The sequence below is a fragment of the Nannobrachium achirus genome, assembly GCF_963921795.1.
Source record: "Nannobrachium achirus genome assembly, chromosome: 14".
Lineage (NCBI taxonomy): Eukaryota > Metazoa > Chordata > Actinopteri > Myctophiformes > Myctophidae > Nannobrachium > Nannobrachium achirus.
The window spans coordinates 507836-535160 of NC_137821.1; the positions used below are offsets into that span (position 1 = coordinate 507836).

General features: G+C 39.6%; 1 protein-coding gene across 2 annotated transcripts; it reads right to left on the reverse strand.

The window, feature by feature from the left end:
- Positions 1-616: 616 nt before the first annotated feature.
- On the reverse strand, positions 617-23486 carry LOC308298376 (high mobility group protein B2-like). 2 transcript variants are annotated; one of them, XR_013962705.1, is made up of 7 exons: positions 23412-23486; positions 17086-17247; positions 11350-11501; positions 10782-10840; positions 10400-10515; positions 2148-3064; positions 617-2091 (listed from the first exon to the last, which is right to left on the reverse strand). XR_013962705.1 is itself a non-coding variant. In XM_080741962.1 (6 exons), exons 2-6 carry the CDS (start codon positions 17233-17235, stop codon positions 2936-2938), a joined length of 606 nt encoding a protein of 201 aa, XP_080598088.1. In that variant the 5' UTR covers positions 17236-17247; positions 23412-23486; the 3' UTR covers positions 618-2935. The 2 variants fall into 2 exon arrangements, 1 of the variants encoding a protein (XP_080598088.1); XM_080741962.1 differs by having other exon boundaries at positions 618-3064.
- Between the last annotated feature and the right edge of the window lie 3839 nt (positions 23487-27325).

Genomic DNA, 27325 nt, shown 5'->3' on the forward strand with positions numbered 1-27325 from the left:
CTGAGCGCAACGGTGGGGGCCGATGGGCAAGGAGGGTCGCGAGCTTATGAGAAACAACTAAAATAAGACCTTAAAACCTGGTGAAAACAGTTGTGTGGTGCATTAGCACAAGATGACGATAAAGGAAATCATTAAAGGGAAAACATTCAATTAACTTCTGAAAAGGCTTCTAAGCCTACACTAGCCTACTAGTAAAACTAGTGGAACCGCGATCTTGCCGCACATGAATAATTGTGGTTGTAAACAATAACACAGACAATAGGCTATAAATCCTTAGTCTAGTAGTTAGAAGGAGGTTATCATCATGGCCCCAAATAACTTTTAAATATTTTGCAATTGGCGACGAGTCTCTTATGAAATCGGCAAGAGTTCCTCTCAATACATGAAGCTATATTATAACCTCTCCATCATCAGCAACAGTCAGTGGTGTTCCCCACACTCATCGGCCCCCACACTCCCAGGCCCCCACCGTTGCGCTCAGGTTCACCGGGAAAACCGCGGTCGCGTCATAAAGAACAACAACAATAATACTTACTATAAGGGTAATAATAATAACAACAGAAGGTTTTGGGTTTGTTACATTTTATTAGAAAAGGTTTTGTCTACAGTCTGGTGGAGTTTAATAAGGGTAATAATAATAACCACAGGAGGAGGTTTTGGGTTTGTTACATTTTATTAGAAAAGGTTTGTCTACAGTCTGGTGGAGTTTAATAAGGGTAATAATAATAATAACCACAGGAGGAGGTTTTGGGTTTGTTACATTTTATTAGAAAAGGTTTGTCTACAGTTTGGTGGAGTTTCAACACAAAGAACTTTCCACCCCAAAAAAAATAAAAAAATAAAAACAACAAGGTTGCCATGGTGATCACACTGTTTACAGGAAGTAACCATGGTGACAGGGAGGGGGCGGAGTTAACTCTACTATCCTATGGGCTTATTGGCCAGTCTTTAACATGTGATGACTTCTAACATGCACACACACACACACACACACACACACACACACACGCACAGTACATACATCCACAAACACACATACAAGCGCACACACACACAGTACACACATCCACACACAGACGGACGCATGCGCGCACGACACACACGCACACGCACACACACACGCACACACACACACACACACGCACACACACACACACAATTCAGAGTTTGTCGCTGACTTACAAGCTCACAACGTGACGGGTTGTGGGGTAGGGTTAGGGTTGTGAGCTTGTAAGTCAGGGTCAGGTTGAGCTGTGAGCTTGTAAATCGTATATTTTCAATCCAGCTTTGATATGTTGGTCAAATTACTAACATTTTAAAGATTAACAAACTTATACATTTTCTTTATTCCTTTTTGTCCCGAAATCGCTCTGCGATCGGGGGGGGGATTGCAGTTCAAATGTTCTCCTTCCAGGATTGGTCAGATTGTGTCATGATGTCATCAGTCAGAGGAGAGGTCTGTCTGAAATCGTTCTGTTAAAAATATTCCCCTTAACAGCAGACGTTAAAATATTCACCTTAACAGCAGACGTCAGACGCAGCCATATTCATAGGCATCACGTGTTTATTATGATTCATAGGCATAACGTTTCAGGATATTCTTATTGAACAATCTTAGAAGCACCTTTCATGCGGTAACGGTCGGCGCGTCCCAGTAATTCATTCTCAAGGAGAGGCGGGCGGTTATTTTATTTTATTTTATTTTGGGCGCAGGGAAGTTGAGAGGCGACAAGGCGAGCGTGCTGGACTGCTGGTTGGTGGATTCGCTGGAGAGCTGGTTTGAGATCATCTTTATTGCCACGCTTGGCGGCTGGCGCACAGGAGGACAACAACCCACACATCTTTAGCTATTAATTTCCAAAACTTTTCCAGAATATTTAACCAGGACTAAATAACAATAATTCAGCTCAATAACGAGTTGCTTACTCCTATGCGCAATGCCCAAAGACAGGTAGTGTATGTCAGTGGTTCTCAACCTTTTCAGGCCGTGACCCCGAAATAATCATATTTGAACTGGGGACCCCCCACCCTGACGAGCACTAAGAGTAGAGGAATTTTGTATAACACGGTTTTATTGTGAAAATAGCAGATCTACATGCTCACATGTAGATCGGCTATTTTCACAATGTCTGCTTCTAATATTTGACAATTTGGCCAATGTTTAATTTGTCATTTCAGAGGTATTAACAAAATCATTATTTTATCCAGGAATTCCCAAACTTTTCCAGTACTGGAAAAAGTATTTTTCAAATTTGAAAATATTTCCAGGAATGTCATGATGGTGGGAACCCTGAACAAGTGGTGGTGTTTGTGTCGCCACCACAGCGCCCCCTGTTGATCCTAGCGGGAACGTCTGTCTGCTGGACGCTTTATGAATATTATTATGTTTTCACTCAAATCTGAAGGATTTTTTCTTGGGATTTCAAATGTTGGCTTTTTGTTGTTGTCGTCGATATCAGATTTTCCGTAACAGTCAAATTATTTATTATCAAACTGATAAGGATTTATTTCCACCAAAAAGAAACAAAAGAAAGCAGCCTAGAACAGCAGATGGATGAGCTTGTAGATCTGTTATTCTCCCCAACAGTAAACACTCTAGTACAGAGAGCTTGTAGATCTGTTATTTTCACTCTAGTACAGAGCCCTGCTGGACTCCCCTGGGTCAAAATGTTGTTTAGCTTTTTAAAATTCTGGAAATATTTTTGAATTCCAATTATTAATAGGACAAATCAATGAAACACACACACACACACACACACACACGTATACTCTCTCTCACATACACACACACACACACACACACACACGTATACTCTCTCTCTCTCTCACACACACACACACACACACACACACACACACACGTACAGTATTTCGTCATTCGTTGGTGTGAATCGTGGTCAGAGTAATAAAATACTCAGTGTATTTCTGTGTGTTTCTATTCGTCATCTTCGTCGTCATCATCGTCATCGTCACCTTCCTCATCGTCATCGTCGTCGCCCGGGCCCTGGGCAGAGCTACCCGGACCCCTGGAGAAGGTTCCACCCCCGCGGTACGCCACCATGTCCTAGAGAGATATATGTGATATATATGTTATTATATATGTTATCTATATGTTAACTATATGTTGACTATAGTTTAACTATAGCCACCATGTCCTAGAGAGAGATATATGATATATGTGTTATATATATGTTATAATATATGTTATAATATATGTTAACTATAGCCACCATGTCCTAGAGAGATATATGTGATATATATGTTATAATATATGATATCTATATGTTAACTATATGTTAACTATAGTTTAACTATAGCCACCATGTCCTAGAGAGATATATGATATATGTTATTATGTTATAATATATGTTAACTATAGCCACCATGTCCTAGAGAGAGATATATGATATATATGTTATCTATATGTTATATATGTTATAATATATGTTAACTATAGCCACCATGTCCTAGAGAGAGATATATGATATATATGTTATATATGTCATAATATATGTTATATATGTTATAATATATGTTAACTATAGCCACCATGTCCTAGAGAGAGATATGTTATATATATGTTATATATATATGTTATATATATGTTATAATTAGTGCTGTCCGAGTTAACTAAATTAATCGCAATTAACTCACCGTTATGTTAATCGCGATTAATTATTTTAATCGCAATTAATCGCATATTTACAAACATTGGCTACAATATCGGCTATATTGGCTACAAGGTCCGTCCCTGTTGATGTAACAAAAAATACAAAGTATAATTAAAGCATAAAGGTGGACACAACAGTAATCATTTAGCAGATCCTTATACCCATCAGCTGCAGTCTGTTTAATGCAATACCATTATGATTTATTCAGTTTTTTAATTGATTTCGAATAAAAGATTAACATACTTTCGCATAAATCCAGCAAATATTTCCACTCCCAAGTTAATAGGGCCACGAAAGACTTGAAAGATATCCCTCTAAGTTACATTGTGACCTGATAAAAGCTGATGACTTATTTGCGATTAATCGCGCGATTAACTACATAAATCATGCGATTAATCGCGATTAAAATATTTAATCGTTGGACACCACTAGTTATAATATATGTTATATGTGTTATAATATATGTTAACTATAGCCACCATGTCCTAGAGAGAGATATGTTATACATATGCTATATATGTTATCTATATGTTATATGTTATAATATATGTTATATATGTTAACTATAGGACCCCTGGACCACCATGTCCTAGAGAGATATATGTTATATATGTTATATATATGCTATATATGTTATCTATATGTTATATATATATATATGTTATAATATATGTTAACTATAGTACTCCTAGACACACAAGGATACAAGGTACAAGGACATGAATATTACAAAGTGCTGTAAATAATGCACAGTCAGCTAATCATTACCCTCAGAGGGGCCACATTAGAAAATATTGAGATATATAATATATATGAGATATATAATATATATGAGATATATAATATATATGAGATATATAATATATATATAGATATATAATATATATGAGATATATAATATATATGAGATATATAATATATATGAGATATATAATATATATATAGATATATAATATATATGAGATATATAATATATATATAGATATATAATATATATGAGATATATAATATATATGAGATATATAATATATATATATAGATATATAATATATATGAGATATATAATATATATATAGATATATAATATATATGAGATATATAATATATATGAGATATATAATATATATATAGATATATAATATATATGAGATATATAATATATATATAGATATAGATATATAATATATATGAGATATATAATATAGATATAGATATATAATATATATGAGATATATAATATATATATAGATATAGATATATAATATATATGAGATATAATATATATATATATAGATATATAATATATATGAGATATATAATATATATATAGATATAGATATATAATATATATGAGATATATAATATATATATAGATATATAATATATATGAGATATATAATATATATATAGATATATAATATATATGAGATATATAATATATATGAGACACGAAAGCTTGCTTGTTAATGGCAGCGTCGCCGTCGTGTGCGTTGATTTTGTCAAGATTGACAATACAACTCAACACAAAATACACTACTCGTCGTTAATGCAACACACCCATGGACGCGGTCGGGGAGGGAGAGAGCGAGGCAGACCAAAGCTCCACATTTGATACACTAGCCTGGGGTGCCAGCCTGAGCGCTCCCACTACGTTCCATGGACTTTGTCACTCCACTTCTGCAATTATTTATTTATTATAATTATTATTAGGGCTTTGATGCAAGTTCTGATGGATGCAGCTGCATAAGTTGCGTTGCTTAAAGTAATGCGCCGTTGTGCTCTCCTCTCAGCTGCTGCTTAGCGAAAAGAAAGTGAAAAAAGTCTAACGACACGTCGATTTCCGGCCTCGATGCGTCGATTTGCAAATAATGCGTCGATTAACATCCCTAACTTGTACTGTACTACATTTCTATTGTATTGACTATACTTGTACTGTTCTCCATTTTTGTCTAATAAAAATAATCAAAGTGAACTTTTATAATACTCCAAAGATGTGGAGATTGTTGACAAAATGTTACATGACGTCCATCATATTGAAGTGGTTTGTTTGGATATCTCAAGTCAAAACTAAGTGACGCAAACAGCACAAACCAAAGTATGAAACTGTGCCTGCAATATCCAGCCCTGCGCGCTACCAAAACAACATCGCATCATCTTTTGGATAATTATACGGAAAGCGAGTGCAGTTTCATCCTTTATGGAAAATACAATCCCTGAGTAGTGAGTTAGGGTTAGGGTTAGGGACTAGAGTCCAGTACAGAGTAGTGGGTTAGGGTTAGGGACTAGAGTACAGTACAGAGTAGTGGGTTAGGGTTAGGGACTAGAGTACAGTACAGAGTAGTGGGTTAGGGTTAGGGACTAGAGTACAGTACAGAGTAGTGGGTTAGGGTTAGGGACTAGAGTACAGTACAGAGTAGTGGGTTAGGGTTAGGGACTAGAGTACAGTACAGAGTAGGGAGTTAGGGTTAGGGACTAGAGCAGGGGTCTCAAACTCAATTTACCTTGGGGCTGCTGGAGGCAGAGTCTGGCTGAGGCTGGGCCGCAGCCTCAGCGCACATGCACGCGTGTGCAGCGCGTTCATGTGCACATGCACTATTAAAACAAATTAGTGCATGTGCACTAATTTGTTTTATTATTATACTGTAGTTTCATACCAGTCTAACAACTACTGTATCTATCTCCCCATCAAAGACATTTTAAAAAAATCCAATCTTCTCAAATATATATATATATATTTTTTAACACAAAATAAGATGAACAAGGACCCTGGTGTAAACAAGTTGTGTTTAACTTATGGAACATGTACTGTACTGTTAACTGTATTGTATTATTAACTGTTTTGAGGTTCATATAAACTTGCGGGCCGCACTAACATTAAACTTTCATATTAAGGTGGGGGCCACAAAATATCGTCTCGCGGGCCGCAAATGGCCCCCGGGCCGCCAGTTTGAGACACCTGGACTAGAGTACAGTACAGAGTAGTGGGTTAGGGTTAGGGACTAGAGTACAGTACAGAGTAGTGGGTTAGGGTTAGGGACTAGAGTACAGTACAGAGTAGTGGGTTAGGGTTAGGGACTAGAGTACAGTACAGAGTAGTGGGTTAGGGTTAGGGACTAGAGTACAGTACAGAGTAGTGGGTTAGGGTTAGGGACTAGAGTACAGTACAGAGTAGTGGGTTAGGGTTAGGGACTAGAGTACAGTACAGAGTAGTGGGTTAGGGTTAGGGACTAGAGTACAGTACAGAGTAGTGAGTTAGGGTTAGGGACTAGAGTACAGTACAGAGTAGTGGGTTAGGGTTAGGGACTAGAGTACAGTACAGAGTAGGGAGTTAGGGTTAGGGACTAGAGTACAGTACAGCAGAGAAAGACTCCAGGTATGAACTCAAACTGTCAGCAGACTCTCTGTGAAGAATGCTGTGGAGAGTTGCAATCTTTCTTTGAATTACATATCTAGTCTATATTTATAATGCATAATGTATATATACTGTATGTCATATGATAAATATGTATATAATAATCTGAATTACATATCTAGTCTCAGACATGCAAACAGCCCCAAGGTGAAAAAGGTGACAACTTTTATGGTGTGAAATTATGCGCGGCGCGAAATTTTTGACCTTTTTTGGGTCGGTAGGGTGAATTTGCATGATTCTAAGTACTAGGCTTGTCACCAGAACCGATACTTCGGTACCAACTCGATGCCAAATGTGACGGTACGGTACGGTACTGACTTTTCTACAAGTACGGTAGTACCGAAGTACCGTTGGTACCGAGATGCCAGATCTGGCCGCTTCTTTTGTGTTGTTTTTGGGCTGTAAATGAGCGGTTATCTGGCAAGCCTCACAGCAGGCAGTCGGAAGACACACGCACAACCCTCACAGCAGGGTCTGATGCTGTGATAACGTTACGTGGACTACCACGCTTTAAGGAGAAAAACAACAACATGCAACATGGCGGCGGTACACGCATCTGCATCGCGTCGTCTCCAACCAGCAGCGACAGCTGCCCTTTGAGAAGAAAAACTAAACAAAAGTCGCGTATAGTACGTTGCATTCGAGGATGAGCAGGGATTAATAGGTGATCGTCAAAAACCTGTATGCGGGTCCCGTAACCGTTTCCAGACGAAAGGAGGGGGGGGGGGGACACATCCAACTAGCGAAACATCTAAAAGACCGACATCCAGACTTGTACAAAGAATTCAAGGTGAGTGCATTTGAATTCACGTGTTATCATTGTTGTCCATATCTAATAACGTTACTATGGTGAGCCCACACAGTAAATGAGCTGCCTGGCAAAGTAACGTTAATGTTGTGTCCAGCCTCGTCACGGAGAGCAGCCCCCTTCTGTCCCGCATAAAGTTACATAAAGTTGCAAGGCAGCTCATTTACTGTATCGCCTAACGTAACTCGCCTAACGTAACGTTAAAAATCGCTGGAATAATACATACACGTTATTCTTTGTTTGAGAAGGCTGGCATTGATGTTTGGCCAATGTTCTTCTAGACTTTTTTTTTTACGCTAGGATTGTGTGTGTGTGTGTGTGTGTGTGTGTGTGTGTGTGTGCGTGCGTGCGTGCGTGCGGTTGTAATAATAGTGTGTGTGTGTGTGTGTGTGTGTGTGTGTGGACAGTGTGGTTGTAATGGGCTATGATTTGTAATAAATATCACTAAAAATGGTTTCACCACGTCATTAAATGACTGCTTGCACTGAGAGAGAGAGTGCGTGTGTGTGTGTGTGTGTGTGTGTGTGTGTGTGTGTGTGTGTTTTTTGTGTTTGCGTGTTATTACAGCCTATGCTGTTTTCATATTGTTGCTGTAGTCAGTCACTTAGCTACACCTACTAACTGAAATCTCAATGTTCTTTTCACAGTATCAGCCAGAGGAGGACTTTGACAGGGAGGACAGGCCAGAGCAAAGCCAGCAGCAGCAACACACACACAGCCAACACTTTGATTTTATTAATGATACATTTTTTTAAGGCTACATGCACATTATTTTATTTTAATCATTTAAAGCTACGTGCAACTTCTGTTTAAGCATACAGTATTGTTGTTTGTTGTTCACTTCTAATAAAGGAGTGTATGTTGAACTACATGGGGTTTATTTTATTTTTTTATCGTGGTATCGAAATAGTATCGAGAATCGTGGAATTTCAATGGTATTGGTACCGAATACTAGATTTCTGGTATCGTGACATCCCTAATTCTAACTGGGTAAAACAGTGACTAAAGGCTCTAACAGAGTCCAGGGTGAATAGCTATTCACTTCACCACGGTGTAGTTGTGTAGCTATCACCTAAAAATACATAACAAAGCCTAGAAAGCCTAGAAAGCTAGAAAACTACAATGCGGTGAAGTGAATAGCTCTTCACCCTGGACTCTGATAGAGGCTTTACTAATACTCATACTGATCTATCTAGATATAATGAAGAAAATTATAAATATAATATAGCCTACAGATATAGTTATAGGAATAACCTATAATATTTAGGGACTTGTCTTTAATAGACAGGCATAGACAGAGACAATGCATGCTGTGAGCTTGTAGATCAGGTATTTTCTATCTTACTTCTTAAATAGGCCAGTGTTTTCTAAGATAATTTCTTAGATCTTTTATTTTATTTATTCGTGAATTTAGAAGGAAAAAAAACATTTCTTTATTTTAAATCATTAAATGTTATTCTTTTTGGGGGAGAATGTTTTTTGAATGTTTTTAAATGATACAAAACTAAATTTAGGAAAACAAACATTAAGGGACCCATAAAAATGTTTTCGCGACCCACAAATGGGTCCCAACCCAGTGCTTGGGAAACAGTGTTGTAAAACCACAGACGATTGTTGTATTCTCCGCTTTGAGAACTGTCTGTGACTGCCTCATTTTTCTCTCACCCTCTCTCTGCACCATCTTAAAATAAATGCGAGAAATCTATGTTCTGTCTAATAAGAGGCAGATGGAACGGCATGATAGCGTTGATTAGCTCGCGTGTGGAGTTCTCCACTAACGCTATGGACCAGAGCTAATTTAGCGTTAGCATGTAGCAAAACTATCGCAACACACCGTTGAGGAAAATCAACAAACGTGGGCTATAATCGATGTCACGTCACCGCATTGATGCAGAATAGCGACAGCATCGCGATACAAGCGAATTAAAAAGTCCAATCCACAACTACACCACACTATCTATCAACGACGACAACCTAGCCAAGTTTATTTACTATGTGCTCCATTTGAGCTCCGCTCCGTCTGTGACTGACTGTATGCAGACTGGCTGAGCGCTCCGTCCAGCGCTGCCGGCTGCAGGCACTGGACACAGTCACGCATGGGTGTTGACGTCACAGGCAAGAGAAAGCGAGCGCTTGATTTGTCCAAAAATAAAACGACCATATCCCCCAGCCACCTTCACCACTACTGCACTGACAAACTGGACGGAGCCAAGAGGAGAAAAAGGCGCTCCTCTTCTCACTGCCGCTCAACGCAGCCTAGATGACATGACACCCCCCCACCCCCCCAAAATATTTTTACATCGAATCTGAACGAATCACACAAACGATCAATTTGGATTCAAAACGGCGATTTTCGCCGAAAAGCTACAAGTTTGCATGCCTGTAATGTATATATACTGTATGTCATATAATATGTATATAATAATCTGAATTACATATCTAGTCTATATTTATAATGTATAATGTATATATACTGTATGTCATATAATATGTATATAATAATCTCACCCGGTCGTATTTCTCTCTTAGTTTCTGGGCTTTCTCCTCGTAGGGCAGTTTGTCAGACTGGGTCAGTTTGCTCCACATTTCACCCAGTTTCTTAGCACAGTCTCCTATGGAGAGTCCTGTAGACACATTATATATGTTATTAACACATTATATATGTTATTAACACACAGTCTCCTATGGACAGACCTGTAGACACATTATATATGTTATTAACACATTATATATGTTATTAACACATTATATAGGTTAATAACACATTATATATGTTATAAACACAGTCTCCTATGGAGAGACCTGTAGACAATATATCATTATTATAAACACATTATAAACAGTCTCCACATTAAACACACATTTAACACGGTGCCACCTATGGACAGACCTGGGTACTGCTGCTTGACACTGGGGCGGTACTCCGAGCAGAAGACGAAGAACGCAGATCTGTGTATGTACACACAAACACACAAACACACACACACACACACACACACACACACACACACACACACACACACACACAGAAAAGACATGTTACAGAGGTAGTTAAAGGGTTAGACAGTGTTTATACAATACTGTTATTATATTATATTTCTCTTAGGGTCTTAATTACAGTTATAATAGAATAGATGTTATTATATTTACTTATAGGGTCTCTTGGGGTCTTAGTTATAATATATTAGGTGTAATACTTATAGGGTCTCTTGGGGTCTTAGTTATAATATATTAGGTGTAATACGTATGGGGTCTCTTGGGGTCTTTATAATATATTGGGTGTAATACTTATGGGGTCTCTTGGGGTCTTTATAATATATTAGGTGTAATACTTATGGGGTCTCTTGGGGTCTTTATAATATATTGGGTGTAATACTTATGGGGTCTCTTGGGGTCTTTATAATATATTGGGTGTAATACTCACGGGGGCTTATAGATAGATTATGTGTAATACTCACGGGGGCCTCTTGGGGGCGTTGGGGTCTTTCCTCTTGCGTCCTCTCTTGCCGAAGCCTTTGGGAGGAACGTATTCCTTCATCTCTCTGTTGTAGCGAACCTTGTCTGCTTTGGCCATGTCCTCGAAACACTTCTTATCACTGGGGGTGAGACCCTTTAAATGTACACACACACACACACACACACACACACACACACACACACACACACACACACACATTAACACATGTCCTCGAAACACTTCTTATCACTGGGGGTGAGACCCTTTAAATGTACACACACACACACACACACACACACACACATTAACACATGTCCTCGAAACACTTCTTATCACTGGGGGTGAGACCCTTTAAATGTACACACACACACACACACACACACACACATTAACACACTGGGAGTGAGACCGTTTAAATGTACACACATACTAGTGGTGCGCAGATAGGCTTTTGAGCTCATCCGAATCCATCCACGCAAATTAATTATCCACCCATTATCCAACCACGTTGATTATATTATCCAAATTATATATACACATCCATCCTCATCCGCAACTTCCATATGTCAAATTATTATTTTCTAGTATTCCAAGAAATGCATGGGATCTATGAAAGAGATTCAACTTGTTTTGATGAGCGCGACGAGGCATGCTGTGATGCTGTTGCCTTTAAGTGGTCGCAGCTGTTTCGTTTTATTGTGGACTTTGCCTCGTCATGAAAAATGTACACATAACAAAAAAGAACACAAGCTCCCACAGACACAGGCATTCAGAGTATTAGCTTATTATATTATGTCATCATTTATTTCCTAAATGAATTAATAATTATATTTGATTGATCCAAATCCGCCCTCACGGCGGTGGACCACGGCTAAAACTGCCATCCGTGCATCACTAACACATGCATATTAACACACTGGGAGTGAGACCCTTTAAATGTACAACCATACATAGTAACACACAGGGAGTGAGACCCTTTAAATGTACACACACACATTAACATACTGGGGGTGAGACCATTTAAATGTACACATATACATATTAACACACTGGGAGTGAGACCCTTTAAATGTACAACCATACATGGTAACACACAGGGAGTAAGACCCTTTAAATGTACAACCATACATATTAACACACTGGGAGTGAGACCCTTTAAATGTACACACATGCATATTAATATAGTGGGAGTAAGACCCTTTAAATGTACACACATACATATACATATTAACACAAGTCCTCTCACTGGGAGTAAGACCCTTTAAATGTACATAAATATTAAAGGGATATTCCACTTTCAAAAAGGACTTTTGGTCCTGGTGTTGGCTGAGACTAGATGATGGTTATCAATTGAACAGATATTAATATAGTGGGAGTAAGACCCTTTAAATGTACATAAATATTAAAGGGATATTCCACTTTCAAAAAGGACTTTTGGTCCTGGTGTTGGCTGAGACTAGATGATGGTTATCAATTGAACAGCAGGAATTAAAAAACATTCTTTTAAAAAAAACATTTTTTAAGGCTCTAAAAAAAGTCTTTCTGAAGGCAACAAAGAAGCCTATCATCCTGAACTCCTTCAATGCATGGCACGAATCTCATTCCATCATTGGTTTAAATATTTCATTACTCAGAAAAAAAACTCCCTTTTGGAATAATCCAAGAATCCCCGAACCCGGATCAGATATGGATTAATGATGGAATTGAGACAGTCCATGACCTGTACTGTAATAACATCTTTGTGAAAAATTCAATCTTCCAAGAAATGTTTTATTCCAAAACTTCCAGATCAGAAATTGGGTTCACACTAATTCTTCAGACGGATTCCCCATTCCAGACTCGGCATCTCAGTAAACACTAAAGGCTTGATATCTTCTATAGCAGGGGTTTTCAAAGTGGGTGACGGGGCACCCTGGGGTGACGGGGCACCCTGGGGTGCCGTGACGGCAGTCCAGGGGTGACACGAGATAATTTGACAATATTTGGAATTTATTTGGACACTTGAAAAAATAATGATCATTTTAACGTTTTCCTCGCAACATAATCACTGAAATATCGTCACTGTCGGGCAGAAACCTTGTATCTCCAAGTCATTTGGTAAAGCAAAGCCCTGCTTCATCATACAAGACTGTCGCACAAAACTACTGAAAACAGCAGATCTACAAGCACACAACGCCTCGCATCTGCTGTTTTCACTAGTATAGTACATTTTATAGATGATAAATACAAAACGAACGGTTTTGGGCATACAAGGTTTCCACCCGACAACGACGATATGCTATAAATATAAGGTGCTGGGAGTGAAAATTATAATGTAGGGGTGCCTCGGATTAAAACAATATTTATGGGGTGACCTGAGATAAAACGTTTGGGAACCCCTGCTCTAAGATACAACATAATGATTAGTCCACTCTATTACACTATGCCTATAAAACAGATCTGGGTGCACCTATGATGATACTATATTAGTCTACTCTATTACACTATGCCTATAAAACAGATCTGGGTGCACCTATGATGATACTATATTAGTCTACTCTATTACACTATGCCTATAAAACAGATCTGGGTGCACCTATGATGATACTATATTAGTCTACTCTATTACACTATGCCTATAAAACAGATCTGGGTGCACCTACGATGATACTATATTAGTCTACTCTATTACACTATGCCTATAAAACAGATCTGGGTGCACCTATGATGATACTATATTAGTCCACTCTATTACACTATGCCTAAAAAACAGATCTGGGTGCACCTATGATGATACTATATTAGTCTACTCTATTACACTATGCCTATAAAACAGATCTGGGTGCACCTATGATGATACTATATTAGTCTACTCTATTACACTATGCCTATAAAACAGATCTGGGTGCACCTATGATGATACTATATTAGTCTACTCTATTACACTATGCCTATAAAACAGATCTGGGTGCACCTATGATGATACTGACTCACATAACATGCTTGAGGTTCACAGACGGTCTTAATCTCCACTAAACACAGACAAATGCAGTTTACTATTTTGATCAAACTGTGATGACCTCTCATTGGTGTCTAATGGACTTGTTCTCTGTTCAGGTGTTGGAGGAGGGCAGCAGAAGACCAGACACACTCGTTCACTAGAGTATTTAAAGGTGATACACCATGCATTTAAAAAGTATGTCATATTGTTTATGTCCCAAAAACTTTTTTCAAAAGGTTTGAGGCTAAATTACCACTCCTGAATAGAGAGCCTCTCATTTTTGAATGGCTCTCAGAGCATGTTCAGCTGCAGTACCACCTTTGGCCTGAACTGCGCCACCCACCCCAAAATCTTAAAAAAAAAAAAAAATCTTTTTGGGAAAAAAAAAAAATCTTTTTGGATTTTTTTTTTTTTTAAACGGCCGTTTATGACGTCACAAACGGCAGCAAATCTGGACAGCCTGTTTTGAGAACCCGTGGGATGCTTTTAACCTCCACCTTCCCAAAACCAGAGAAAGACACAACGGTCTGAAATGGGACTTTGTGAGGATAGAAGGTGCTAGTGGGACCCCAAAAAAAGGTTCTAAAATAGGAAAAGTGAATTTTCATGGTGTATCACCTTTAAACAGGCTGGTCAGAGCCATTCTCCCGCTCTCTCCTAGCCAGGGAACAATGGTGGTGTTTGGTTCTTTTTGAGTTTAGTTCTTTCTTTGTTCTGCCTTTGCACATACATTACATTATCACACATCCACACATGCACTGCATTACTGACCTTACTGACTATTCCCAACATATTCCACAATTAAGTTTAAGTTATGTTTGATTTAGTTATAAATAAAGACTTTTTTATCATGTGTGTGTCCCATATTTGTCATGATTTGAGTCAGTTCATGACACAAACCTACTTTACTCCACATAGATAACATAACATGTACAATAATGATCCCCCCGACTGCCAGAGAAGTAAAATCTCTGATGGTGATTTACTTCATATGATGGGTTGGGGTTAGGGTTTGGCCAATGTTTGGAGGATTTCTGGAAATATTTAGTTACAACAACTTGAGAAATAGTGGAGTCTGATTTGGTATCCGACCCTAGGATTTGTATTTTGGGAGACACAACAGGGAGGGACTCTCAGCAAAGTCAACATAAGAAGTACTTTATTTATCTGGCAGGTGCAGCTGGGAAAAAGTGTATTCTCCAAAAACGGGAAAGCTGAAAATCCTCCTTCTCAAAGACATGACTTCCTGTTGTACTCCTGAACAGATCTTGTCAAGAGGAAACCAGCAACACATGAGAAAACATGCAGTCCTTTTATGTCTTTGTTACCATCATTGCTCCCTTGTAACCTAGGAATAAAAGCAAGGAAGCGTTACGGGGGCGTGTCACAGAATGTGCTGGGGTATTGCACATGCGCAGTGTAACTGGAGCTGCCATGGTGGAGTGTTCCAGCAGAGGCACTAGATAAAAAAAGATCATGATCCGTTCTCAGTAGAGCGAGGTGTGTGTTTGTTTAGTTCTCTCTCCACTCATCACCTAAACAGCTGCAGGTTTTATTATATTTTTCTTGCTGTGTTTTTTTGGAAGTGTTTATCCTTTTAGTTGACCTTGTACCAACTGTTATAAAACTACCTTTTCCTATGCAAACTTCTAATAAAGTTTTAAATCAATCAATTGTGGGAAATAATTAGTCTTCAGAGGGATGCTTTTATATAATCCTGTACTTTGAAGTATATGTCTTAGAACTTGTACTGTAGTCAGACTAATGTATGGTGCCAAAAATTCAACAGACCGCACAATTTAATGTATTTATAAGCACTTACACAAAATATCAGTAAAACAGCAGTAGATGAGAATCCGATGGATTTCTATAACTTATGAGCTAATATTCATTCGGGATATGCAACACATAGTTGTGCCTATTAGGGCACCAAATAAGCCTACTTGTTTTGTGGCATAAGAACATTTAATTTGAGCAAAGAGCAAGTCACTTAAAGTAGAACAAAACAAACACTACCATTTAAAACACGCCACCATCTATTGAGCCAAAGTGTAGGTGCAGGCCAGATTGTGCTGCGAATGTGAAATACCCCCGCACATTTTGATACACACCCCTTCTGCACATTCCTTCTTTATTTTATTCCTAGCTCGTAACAAGCCCTATTCACGGCCCGCCCACTCAGCACATTTCTCAGCAACTTCCTGGTGCTGACAAGAGTTTAGAAGGGGAAACTAACAGAAATCGCTGGACTTAAAGCCAACAAATCATTATTTAGAACGATAAAGTAAATTATAACGCTTTGTGCCTTTTACTATCTTGTGTTCTTGATCATTGCTAGCCGTATTTTATACTTTACTATTCGGAAATTGCATTAAATGTGTGATTTCTGTGTTCACTCTATGGGCTTTAAGCAGGGTTTTACCCTTCAAAACATGACTTCAGCACCAGGAAGTTGCTGAGTGGGCGGGGCGTGAATATGGCTGATTAGGTAGTAAACACATAACAGATCTTACAGACCTAATGGGATGGGAGATTGTATTATGCTGTTAATCATAGAATGTCCATCACCAACCAGCCTCCTTTAACCTCCTGATGAGTGGACTAGGATTAGTAAACACAGGTTGTAGTTTAGAAGTTGTGAATTTCTACAGACCATCGGCCAGCGCATACTTTGTGTGTGCGTGTGCACGCGTGTGTGTGTGCGTGCGTGTGTGTGCGTGCGTGCGTGCGTACGTGCGTGCGTGAGTGCGTGCATACCTTCCATCTCTCGGAGCATTTCTTGGAGAACTCGGCGAAGTTGACCGACTGTTCAGGGTGCTTCTTACGGTGCTCCTCTCTGCAGGTCTGCACGAAGAAGGCGTAGGCCGAGGTTTTACCCTTCGGCTTGTTGTGGTCTTTACGCATCATAATGATGACCACCTGGGGGAGACAGAGAGAGGTCTTTAACATAGATAGATAGATAGAACAAGAAGAAGGCGTAGGCCGAGGTTTTACCCTTCGGCTTGTTGTGGTCTTTACGCATCATAATGATGACCACCTGGGGGAGACAGAGAGACAGGTCTTTAACATCATACTGACACCCTGGGGGGAGAAAGAGGTCTTTACAGGGATGGCATTTTAAAAAGCTCTGTGTCCACTACAGCTCAGTGGTCCAAAGACTCTGAAAACAGGACCAGAGCCTTCCTGCTTGGCACTCAGCATCAAGGGTTGGATTGGGGGGTAAAATGGGTGTAAAATACTTCTTGTACATCAAGCTGCTTGTTACATGCATTGACATGGTGGCTTTAAACCTTGTACATCAAGCTGCTTGTTACATGCATTGACATGGTGGCTTTTTGGCTGACAGAACCCTCGCTAAAAACTCCAGGGCAAAAATCCACTCGTCCGAGACAGTTTGCCCTCCTGGCCCCCAAGTTGTGGAATAAACTCCCTGTCGCACTTAGAACAACGGACTCACTCGCTAGCTTTCGCCGTGGACTGAAGACCCACCTCTTCAGACTCCACCTAAACCCATAGCACTACTGTAACACTCAATGACCTAACCCTAACCCTAACCCTAACCCTAACCCGAACCCTGATTTTATTGTGTTTTTTTCTAGATAGATATCCATTTGCACTTGTTATATTGCTGTTAATGTACTGACATATTATCTTGTTTATTATAGTGATGTTTTACCTGCTTATTGTAAGTCGCTTTGGATTAAAAGCGTCTGCTAAATGCCTAAACTGTAAACTGTAAACTGTAAACTTTAAACCCCTCAGCTGACTCATGCTCACTCTGACAGCCTTTTACCCACAGGTGAGCTGATGAGTCATCCCAACCAAGGCAGTCTAACACTAATAACTGAATAGCTATCATTTAAACACACATATTCATTACAATAACACAGGGGTCTTCAACGTTTTCAGGTCAAGGACCCCTTAGCTGAGAGATGAAGCAGGGACCCCTTAGCTGAGAGATGAAGCAGGGACCCCTTAGCTGAGAGAGAGAGATGAAGCAGGGACCCCTTAGCTGAGAGAGAGATGAAGCAGGGACCCCTTAGCTGAGAGAGAGATGAAGCAGGGACCCCTTAGTTGAGAGAGATGAAGCAGGGACCCCTTAGCTGAGAGAGAGAGATGAAGCAGGGACCCCTTAGCTGAGAGAGAGAGATGAAGCAGGGACCCCTTAGCTGAGAGAGAGATGAAGCAGGGACCCCTTAGCTGAGAGAGAGATGAAGCAGGGACCCCCCACAAACTGTTCATAGATTCCATATAGTTTCATCGTTTGACAGCACAATCATCAGTGTATTTTTTTTAAATCGGATATTTAACCACTTGAACCGTCAAAGTTTTTCAAAAAACTTTTTTTTTTTTCAAAAAACTTTTTTTTTTTTCAAAAAACTTTTTTTTTCAAAAAACTTTTTTTTTCAAAAAACTTTTTTTTTCAAAAAACTTTTTTTTTTCAAAAAACTTTTTTTTCAAAAAACTTTTTTTTTTCAAAAAACTTTTTTTTTTCAAAAAACTTTTTTTTTCAAAAAACTTTTTTTTCAAAAAACTTTTTTTTTTTTCAAAAAACTTTTTTTTTCAAAAAACTTTTTTTTTTTCAAAAAACTTTTTTTTCAAAAAACTTTTTTTTTTTCAAAAAACTTTTTTTTTCAAAAAAAAAGTTTTTGAAAAAAAAGTTTTTTGAAAAAAAAAAGTTTTTTGAAAAAAAAAAAGTTTTTGAAAAAAAACTTTTTCAAAAAACTTTTTTTTCAAAAACTTTTTTTCAAAAAACTTTTTTTCAAAAACATTTTTTTTTTCAAAAAACTTTTTTTTCAAAAAACTTTTTTTTTTTCAAAAAACTTTTTTTTTGAAAAAAAAAGTTTTTTGAAAAAAAAAAAGTTTTTTGAAAAGAAAAAAGTTTTTGAAAAAAAACTTTTTCAAAAAACTTTTTTTTCAAAAAACTTTTTTTTCAAAAACTTTTTTTCAAAAAACTTTTTTTTTCAAAAACATTTTTTTTCAAAAACATTTTTTTTCTCAAAAAACTTTTTTTTCAAAAACTTTTTTTTTTCAAAAAACCTTTTTTCAAAAACTTTTTTTTTCAAAAACTTTTTTTTTTTTCAAAACACTTTTCAAAAACTTTTTTTTTTTTCAAAAAACTTATTTTTTTTCAAAAAACTTATTTTTTTTCTGGAAAAAACCCACTAACTAACCCTAACCCTGAGCAAACAGAGGCCGTTTTGGTATTGCAGCTGGAGAGCCTCATTATAGTAGAGCTAGAACAAACAAAAAGAATGGTCAGAGTGTTTGTTGAGGGTTAAAACCTGTCTAAGACTCAATTTTGAGCATATATTTATACAAAAAATATAGTTTTAAAAGCATGGTGTAGGCCCTTTAAAGGAGAGTAAATCTCTAACCTCCTTCAGAATATGCCTGAAAAGTCACTTACAGACGACTGCTACTAGAAACTGGTAATCGACTGAGGCCATATTTACTGTAACTCCCATTTTCCACTGTAAACATCTCTGTTTTCTTTTCATTTTATTTTCCCTTGTTCTTCTTTATGACTGCTTTTTCCCTTTTGTTCCTATCCTATGTAAAAAGTACTGTGTTCTATCAGTCTGTCATTCAATGTTATATGAGTTAAATATCTATCATAGTACTGTTATATCTGTCTGTCATTCGATGTTATATGAGTTAAATATCTATCATAGTACTGTGTTCTGTCTGTCTGTCATTCGATGTTATATGAGTTAAATATCTATCATAGTAATGTGTTCTGTCTGTCTGTCATTCAATGTTATATGAGTTAAATATCCATCATAGTACTGTGTTCTGTCTGTCTGGCATTCAATGTTATATGAGTTAAATATCTATCATAGTACTGTGTTCTGTCTGTCTGTCATTCGATGTTATAGGAGTTAAATATCTATCATAGTACTGTGTTATGTCTGTCTGTCATTCAATGTTATATGAGTTAAATATCTATCATAGTACTGTGTTCTGTCTGTCATTCAATGTTATATGAGTTAAATATCTATCATAGTACTGTGTTCTATCTGTCTGTCATTCAATGTTATATGAGTTAAATATCTATCATAGTACTGTGTTCTGTCTGTCTGGCATTCAATGTTATATGAGTTAAATATCTATCATAGTACTGTGTTCTGTCTGTCATTCAATGTTACATGAGTTAAATATCTATCATAGTACTGTGTTCTGTCTGTCATTCAATGTTACATGAGTTAAATATCTATCATAGTACTGTGTTCTGTCTGTCTGGCATTCAATGTTATACGAGTTAAATATCTATCATAGTACTGTGTTCTGTCTGTCTGGCATTCAATTTTATATGAGTTAAATATCTATCATAGTACTGTGTTCTATCTGTCTGTCATTCAATGTTATATGAGTTAAATATCTATCATAGTACTGTGTTCTGTCTGTCATTCAATGTTATATGAGTTAAATATCTATCATAGTACTGTGTTCTGTCTGTCTGTCATTCAATGTTATATGAGTTAAATATCTATCATAGTACTGTGTTCTGTCTGTCTGGCATTCAATGTTATATGAGTTAAATATCTATCATAGTACTGTGTTCTGTCTGGCATTCAATGTTATATGAGTTAAATAGCTATCATAGTACTGTGTTCTGTCTGGCATTCAATGTTATATGAGTTAAATATCTATCATAGTACTGTGTTCTGTCTGTCATTCAATGTTATATGAGTTAAATATCTATCATAGTACTGTGTTCTGTCTGTCTGGCATTCAATGTTATATGAGTTAAATATCTATCATAGTACTGTGTTCTGTCAGTCTGGCATTCAATGTTACTAGTCCTTACCCGTTCAAAGATATGAGCTCCGAAATGATGTGCAGTGTGTGGGTTATGGGGTGTGCACTGTACACACAGTATATGAGGGATGGAAAGTAACTTTCTGGTGCTTGCATGATAATATGTAGGACCATCAATGTTTTAAGCTATATTTAGTACATATGTAGTACATCTTGGCCAAGTGGTTTGGTATTTAAGTTAGCGATACATGACCCGGAAGTAGATCACTTACTCTTTTTTAATATAAAGATACCCGTTTCGTTTAAAGGCTACAGAGATACTGTGTACCGATCTACATGACAACATCTGAAAGAGGGCCAGCCAACACCCCCCCCCCCCCCCCCCCCCCCCTGCCCACCCACACACACACACACACACACACACACGCGCACGCACACACGCACGCACACGCACACAGAGCTGGTTAAACATGTTGCCCCATGCTAGATGCAGAATAGATATGCCTCATGCTAGATGCAGAATAGATAGTAGTTACACCATAAAAATGCTAATATACAGCATATGATTTGTGAAAGTGACAAACGGGCTTCACAGTTATGTCAGGTGTGTTCATATGCTAATGGTGATGCGATTTCAGATCAATTGTTCCAACCACTGAGGAGAAACACCTCAAGCTAGATGCAGAATAGATATAGATACACCATAAAAATGCTAATATACAGCACGATTTGTGAAAGTGACAAACGGGCTTCACAGTTATGTCAGGTGTGTTCATATGCTTATGGTGATGCGATTTCAGATCAATTGCTCCAGCCATTGAGGAGAAACGCTGTGACAGACACTCACTCAGACACTCACTCAGACACTCACTCAGACATTCCGAAAATTATATGTTTGATATGAGATACATAAAGGTTTCCTGTGTAAATAAGCTGTAAAGATTACTATCCCCTTTTAGTTGACCTTGTACCAGTGAACTGTACCTTTTCCTATGCAACCTGACAATAAAGTAATCAATCAATCAATCAATCAATCAATGTCTGTAAGGATGTATCACTTGTCCCTGACAACATGACAAGCAGAAAGACATTATTTGAGTGAAATGATCCTTTAACCTTTCAGCCTGTTTCTCTAAAACATAAAGCTCAACAAATAAATGATTTACTCTGAATAATAATGATACAATCAATAAATAATTAATTTACATCTCAATCTATTAAACATGACTCCATTCCATCAACCATTGAATCATTTTATCCCCCCCCCCCCCCCCCCTTCTCTCTTCAATAACAAAGAAAAGAAAAAAACTGGGCTCCATTTTAAGCTGCGGACTGAAGGAGGCCTGAAGTCACAAACACGGTGGGAAAAGACTCAAAACAAACCAACAATAAAAGCCAACACAACCCATCCACTGTGTTTAAATGAATGAACGAAGCTTCATTCACATTCTATTCATTTCTACGGAGCCGTTAGCATGAAGCTAACGTCCTCCCTCACATCTCTATGGTGCAGTTAGCCCGGCTAGCATGCTAACGAACCGTCCGTTACAATGGGTGGGGACCGTTAGCCTCGCTAGCACGCTAGCTATAGCAGCTATAACTGCAGTGTAATGGACGGACGGTGGGTCGCTAGCACGGCTAGCATGCTAACACCACCGGCCGTCCGTTCCAACGGACTGTTTAGCCTGGCTAGCGTGCTAACTGCAGCATAATGGACGACGGACGGACAGGGCTAGCGTGCTAACGTGGCTAACTTAGCATGCTAACGTGCTGCATAGAGAACAATGGACAGAGTCTCTCTTCCCGCCCTCCCATCCCCCTCCACTAGCATAGAGCCATGCTAACATGCTAACACACAACCACACACATGCACGCACACACACACACAACAACAACAACACACAGAGAAAAAGGGTTTTCCGCGCGCGCAACCCAACCACACACACACACACACACACACACACACACACACACACACACACACACACACACACACACACACACACACACACACAGCAACTGTTAGAAACCGTTATAATTCATGTTCTCATTGTTGTTTTTTATTAACGGTCATTTTCTGCTCTGTTCTAACGGCCCGCCGGGACTCGAACCGAACCGGAGTCCAGCAGCAATAGAGCCTAAACCTGATCAACAAAGATATCTCTGTGTGTGTGTGTGTGTGTGTGTGTGTGTGTGTGTGTGTGTGTGTGTGTGTGTTGTGTATTTTATATGTAATAAAAGGTGTTTTTGTGCAGTTTAAATATCAACACTGACACAAGCACAGACATCATGTGTGTGTTGTAATGCCGTTGTGTACTTACTGTTGTTGTGTTGTTGTTGTTGTGTTGTTGTTGTGTAGTCAGGTCGTGTAGTTGTATTGGTGTGTGTTGCGGTGCTGCTTCTCATCCAACTGAACGGAGCTCGTGCACGGCAACGCGGCTCGCGCGCGGGACCCGCCCCCCTCGGGAGGACCACGCCCCCTCATTGGCTGGTTTCTGGCCGGAACAGGGGGGGCGGGGCCCTCATTTGAATACGCCGAGTCCTATTGGCTCCTGCAGGGTGGAGGGGACGAGTGATAGGCGGGGCTCATTTGAATTCCGGAGCCCGATTGGTTGCGGCGAGTGTCAGTCAAAAATGACACGGTTTGTCCAAAGTCAGAGACCCATGGAACCGCTGTATGTCCAAAAAAACTTTCATTTGTCATTAATATAATTACATATATTTATTTTTCCTAAACTGTCCCAACCTGGGGAGAGCCCCCGAACTGAGCTTGAGCATGAGGAGTCCAAACCGCTTCTTATCACCTGACAGGGGGCCAGGGGGGAGTTTCCCCGGTTGGACGTAGCGCGCGGAAGGAACAACGTTATTACAAGCAGTTCCTTTCCCCATCCATCAGGCGCCCCAGCTGGCCAGGGGGAGGCAGTATAGAGACCAGGATTACTGCATGTTTTTGTGAGGGTATCAACCCTAGGAGACACGGGGAGAACATGCAAACTCCATATAGGGAAAGGCCCTTTTGGCCAACCCCACCTAGGGTATAGCCTCGCGTAGCCAGGCTTACTCATCATGGAAGAGAAAAGCCTGGTGACAATAGAAGGCAGAAACAGTTCTAGGAGGTGGGGCTGAATTTTCCCAGAAGTTGTATTCTTTTCACAGTGCGCTGTTCCTGCAAACGTATTCCCTGCACGAAAACATCTGGTCTACGTCTCCTGCTCCGTCGGTTGCGCTCGCAATAAACAATATAGGCCTACAAACAAAAACATTGATTCAAGCAATGTTACACCTATGAAGAGCGAGTTAAGAGCTACAATCTATTTTAGTTTTTTCACTAGGGAATGTAAACAGACCCGCACCGCATGACGTAACGTCCGTTAAACGCAGCACTTCCGCTAGAAATCTGGAACCAACCGGAAGGCATATTGTCCACAGGGTGCCTAGGGTGTGGGCGCTGATGACGCCCCCCAGCGCCCACAGGCGGAAACCAAGCAAGCAGGCGGCTGCATGGCTAAAAGACTAGCGCAGGATCTCTGTAACCTCGCCTACCAGTTCACAACAGGCCGTTTGGTTTCTGCCTAAAGCGCGGAAACCACTAGAAGAAGCGGCGTCGCTTTGATTTGGTTCCCTCCGTTTGTTTCCCCAATCCCTATTAAAATGCTCCAGTAGCCTAGTGTAGTCTTTCCAGTCGCTAAAAGTTGGACTAAACCATGCATATACCAAACGATTTTTTCAAAAGCAAAACTACTCCGCATCAAGGAGTTTATTAGGTAGGCCATAAAAGTGTGTCCTTGAGCGCAGGGGAATATTTTGGGTTAAAACTGAATCCGGTTTGATCTTTCCGGCAAATTTTAGTCCTTTGAGGACTACAACATGACGTGTTGTGGTTTCCGCTCCAGACCGGTTACAAACCCGAAAAGTGAAGTGATCCCAGACCAGGATCTCTGTACCCTACGAGGGCTCAACTTCAGTCAAAATAAACTAAAGACTAAACTACTTCACTACTCACCTAAACAAAGGTAGTCTTGCGTTGTTGAAAGTCTATTCTCTGTGGTGGGAAACCTCCCAGCACACACCTCGAGCCACCGCAGACACAACCCGGAAATAAGCAGTGGTCGAGTTGGATGTGTTTTATTTCATGGCAAAAATAATGTATTTTACAGAGTGGGGTGCTGAGAGGTTTCCCACCGCAGAGAATAGACTTTCAACAACGCACAACTACCTTTGGTTTGGTGAGTAGTGAAGTAGTTTAGTTTATTTTGACTGAAGTCGAGCCCTTATAGGTTACGGAGATCCTGGTCTAGTCTTGTAGCCAGCAGGACCAGAACTAAGTGTCCCCCAGCGGGAATCGAACCCAGGACCTTCTAGGTGTGAGGAGACAATAGTGCTACTGTGCCCTCCGTTTCTCAACAGTTTTTAGTTTTTAAAAAGTGAAAACAGCAAATGTAGAAGTTGTGATCTTGTAGATCTGCTGTTTTCACCATTATTGTGTGACACTGTTAGTGTGACGATGAAGAAGTGATTAATTTAGGTTGAAATCTGCCCGACAACAAGGAATGTATTATTCGTGTCATTATTTCATCGTCCAATTAGAACTCATCCGTTATTTAATCACAGATATCATCCAATCAAAACACATGAGACTGTTTTTGTGTGAAATAGCCATAATATGTGTCTCAAAGAATGTCTTAATAATAACTTAACTTAATTAATAAATGAGTCAAAAACTCATTAACTCTGAATGCAGGGGCGTCAATTGGGTATGGCAGGGGTATGCAGCTGCCATACCCTGGGTCCAGGGGGGTCCAGGGGTATGCAGCTGCCATACCCTGGGTCCAGGGGGGTCCAGGGGTATGCAGCTGCCATACCCTGGGTCCAGGGGGGTCCAGGGGTATGCGGCTGCCATACCCTGGGTCCAGGGAGGTCCAGGGGTATGCGGCTGCCATACCCTGGGTCCAGGGGGGTCCAGGGGTATGCGGCTGCCATACCCTGGGTCCAGGGGGGTCCAGGGGTATGCGGCTGCCATACCCTGGGTCCAGGGGGGTCCAGGGGTATGCGGCTGCCATACCCTGGGTCCAGGGGGGTCCAGGGGTATGCGGCTGCCATACCCTGGGTCCAGGGGGGTCCAGGGGTATGCGGCTGCCATACCCTGGGTCCAGGGGGGTCCAGGGGTATGCGGCTGCCATACCCTGGGTCCAGGGGGGTCCAGGGGTATGCGGCTGCCATACCCTGGGTCCAGGGGGGTCCAGGGGTATGCGGCTGCCATACCCTGGGTCCAGGGGGGTCCAGGGGTATGCGGCTGCCATACCCTGGGTCCAGGGGGGTCCAGGGGTATGCGGCTGCCATACCCTGGGTCCAGGGGGGACCAGGGGTATGCAGCTGCCATAGCCAGGGTCCAGGGGGGGAAAATAAAAGTAACTTTTAAATATAAATCCATGAATGTCTCTTTGTCTATCTGTGCTGGTTATTATGTTGTTAAATTACAGTAAAATAACTACAAATGCAACATGTTTACAAAATGGTCACTTTAACAAGGTATTATAATTATATTCTCCATACTTGTATTCTCCCCATCTTGACTATAAAATGGTATTTTCCCAGGTTCCGCAGGTCAGCTGCACAGGTGCAATGCATTATTGTTAATTGTGGCACGTTTTATTTACTAACATGCCAAGTTTAGCTGCACTTGAACAACCTGCCATATCCAGCCCAAGAAACTGTAGAAACGAGGTAAAAAATAAAATATACTTCTTAAAATAAATGTATCATGCCTGTTGCTAAGGTATGGCAACATGACTGGTGTCTTGCACGAAGGCTTTTTCTGAACTGACGCCACTGTCTGAATGATACATGTAAAAATGATTTTATTTAAAATGATTTCAACATCGTCATCAGCATCACAACAACCAATCACAGTGAAGTGCAGTCAGTAAAAAGACATCATAATAACAATAATAATAACAACAATAAAACAGTTCATTACACCAGACCATGTGATTGTCTTCGTGCTCCAATCCACACATTTCCAGACTCCACTCCAGAGCTTGCTATCCTCTCTCCTCTCATCAGATCAATAAACAGTGCAAAGTGACTTCATCTTGATTAATTAATGACTCATTAATTCACATGAAAGATTAAATAATTCAATATTCAACATGTCTTTCATGAATATTCATGTTTCATGCATGTTGACCAATCAATCAACGACAGTATTGATGAGCAAAGAACGAACCAATCACAC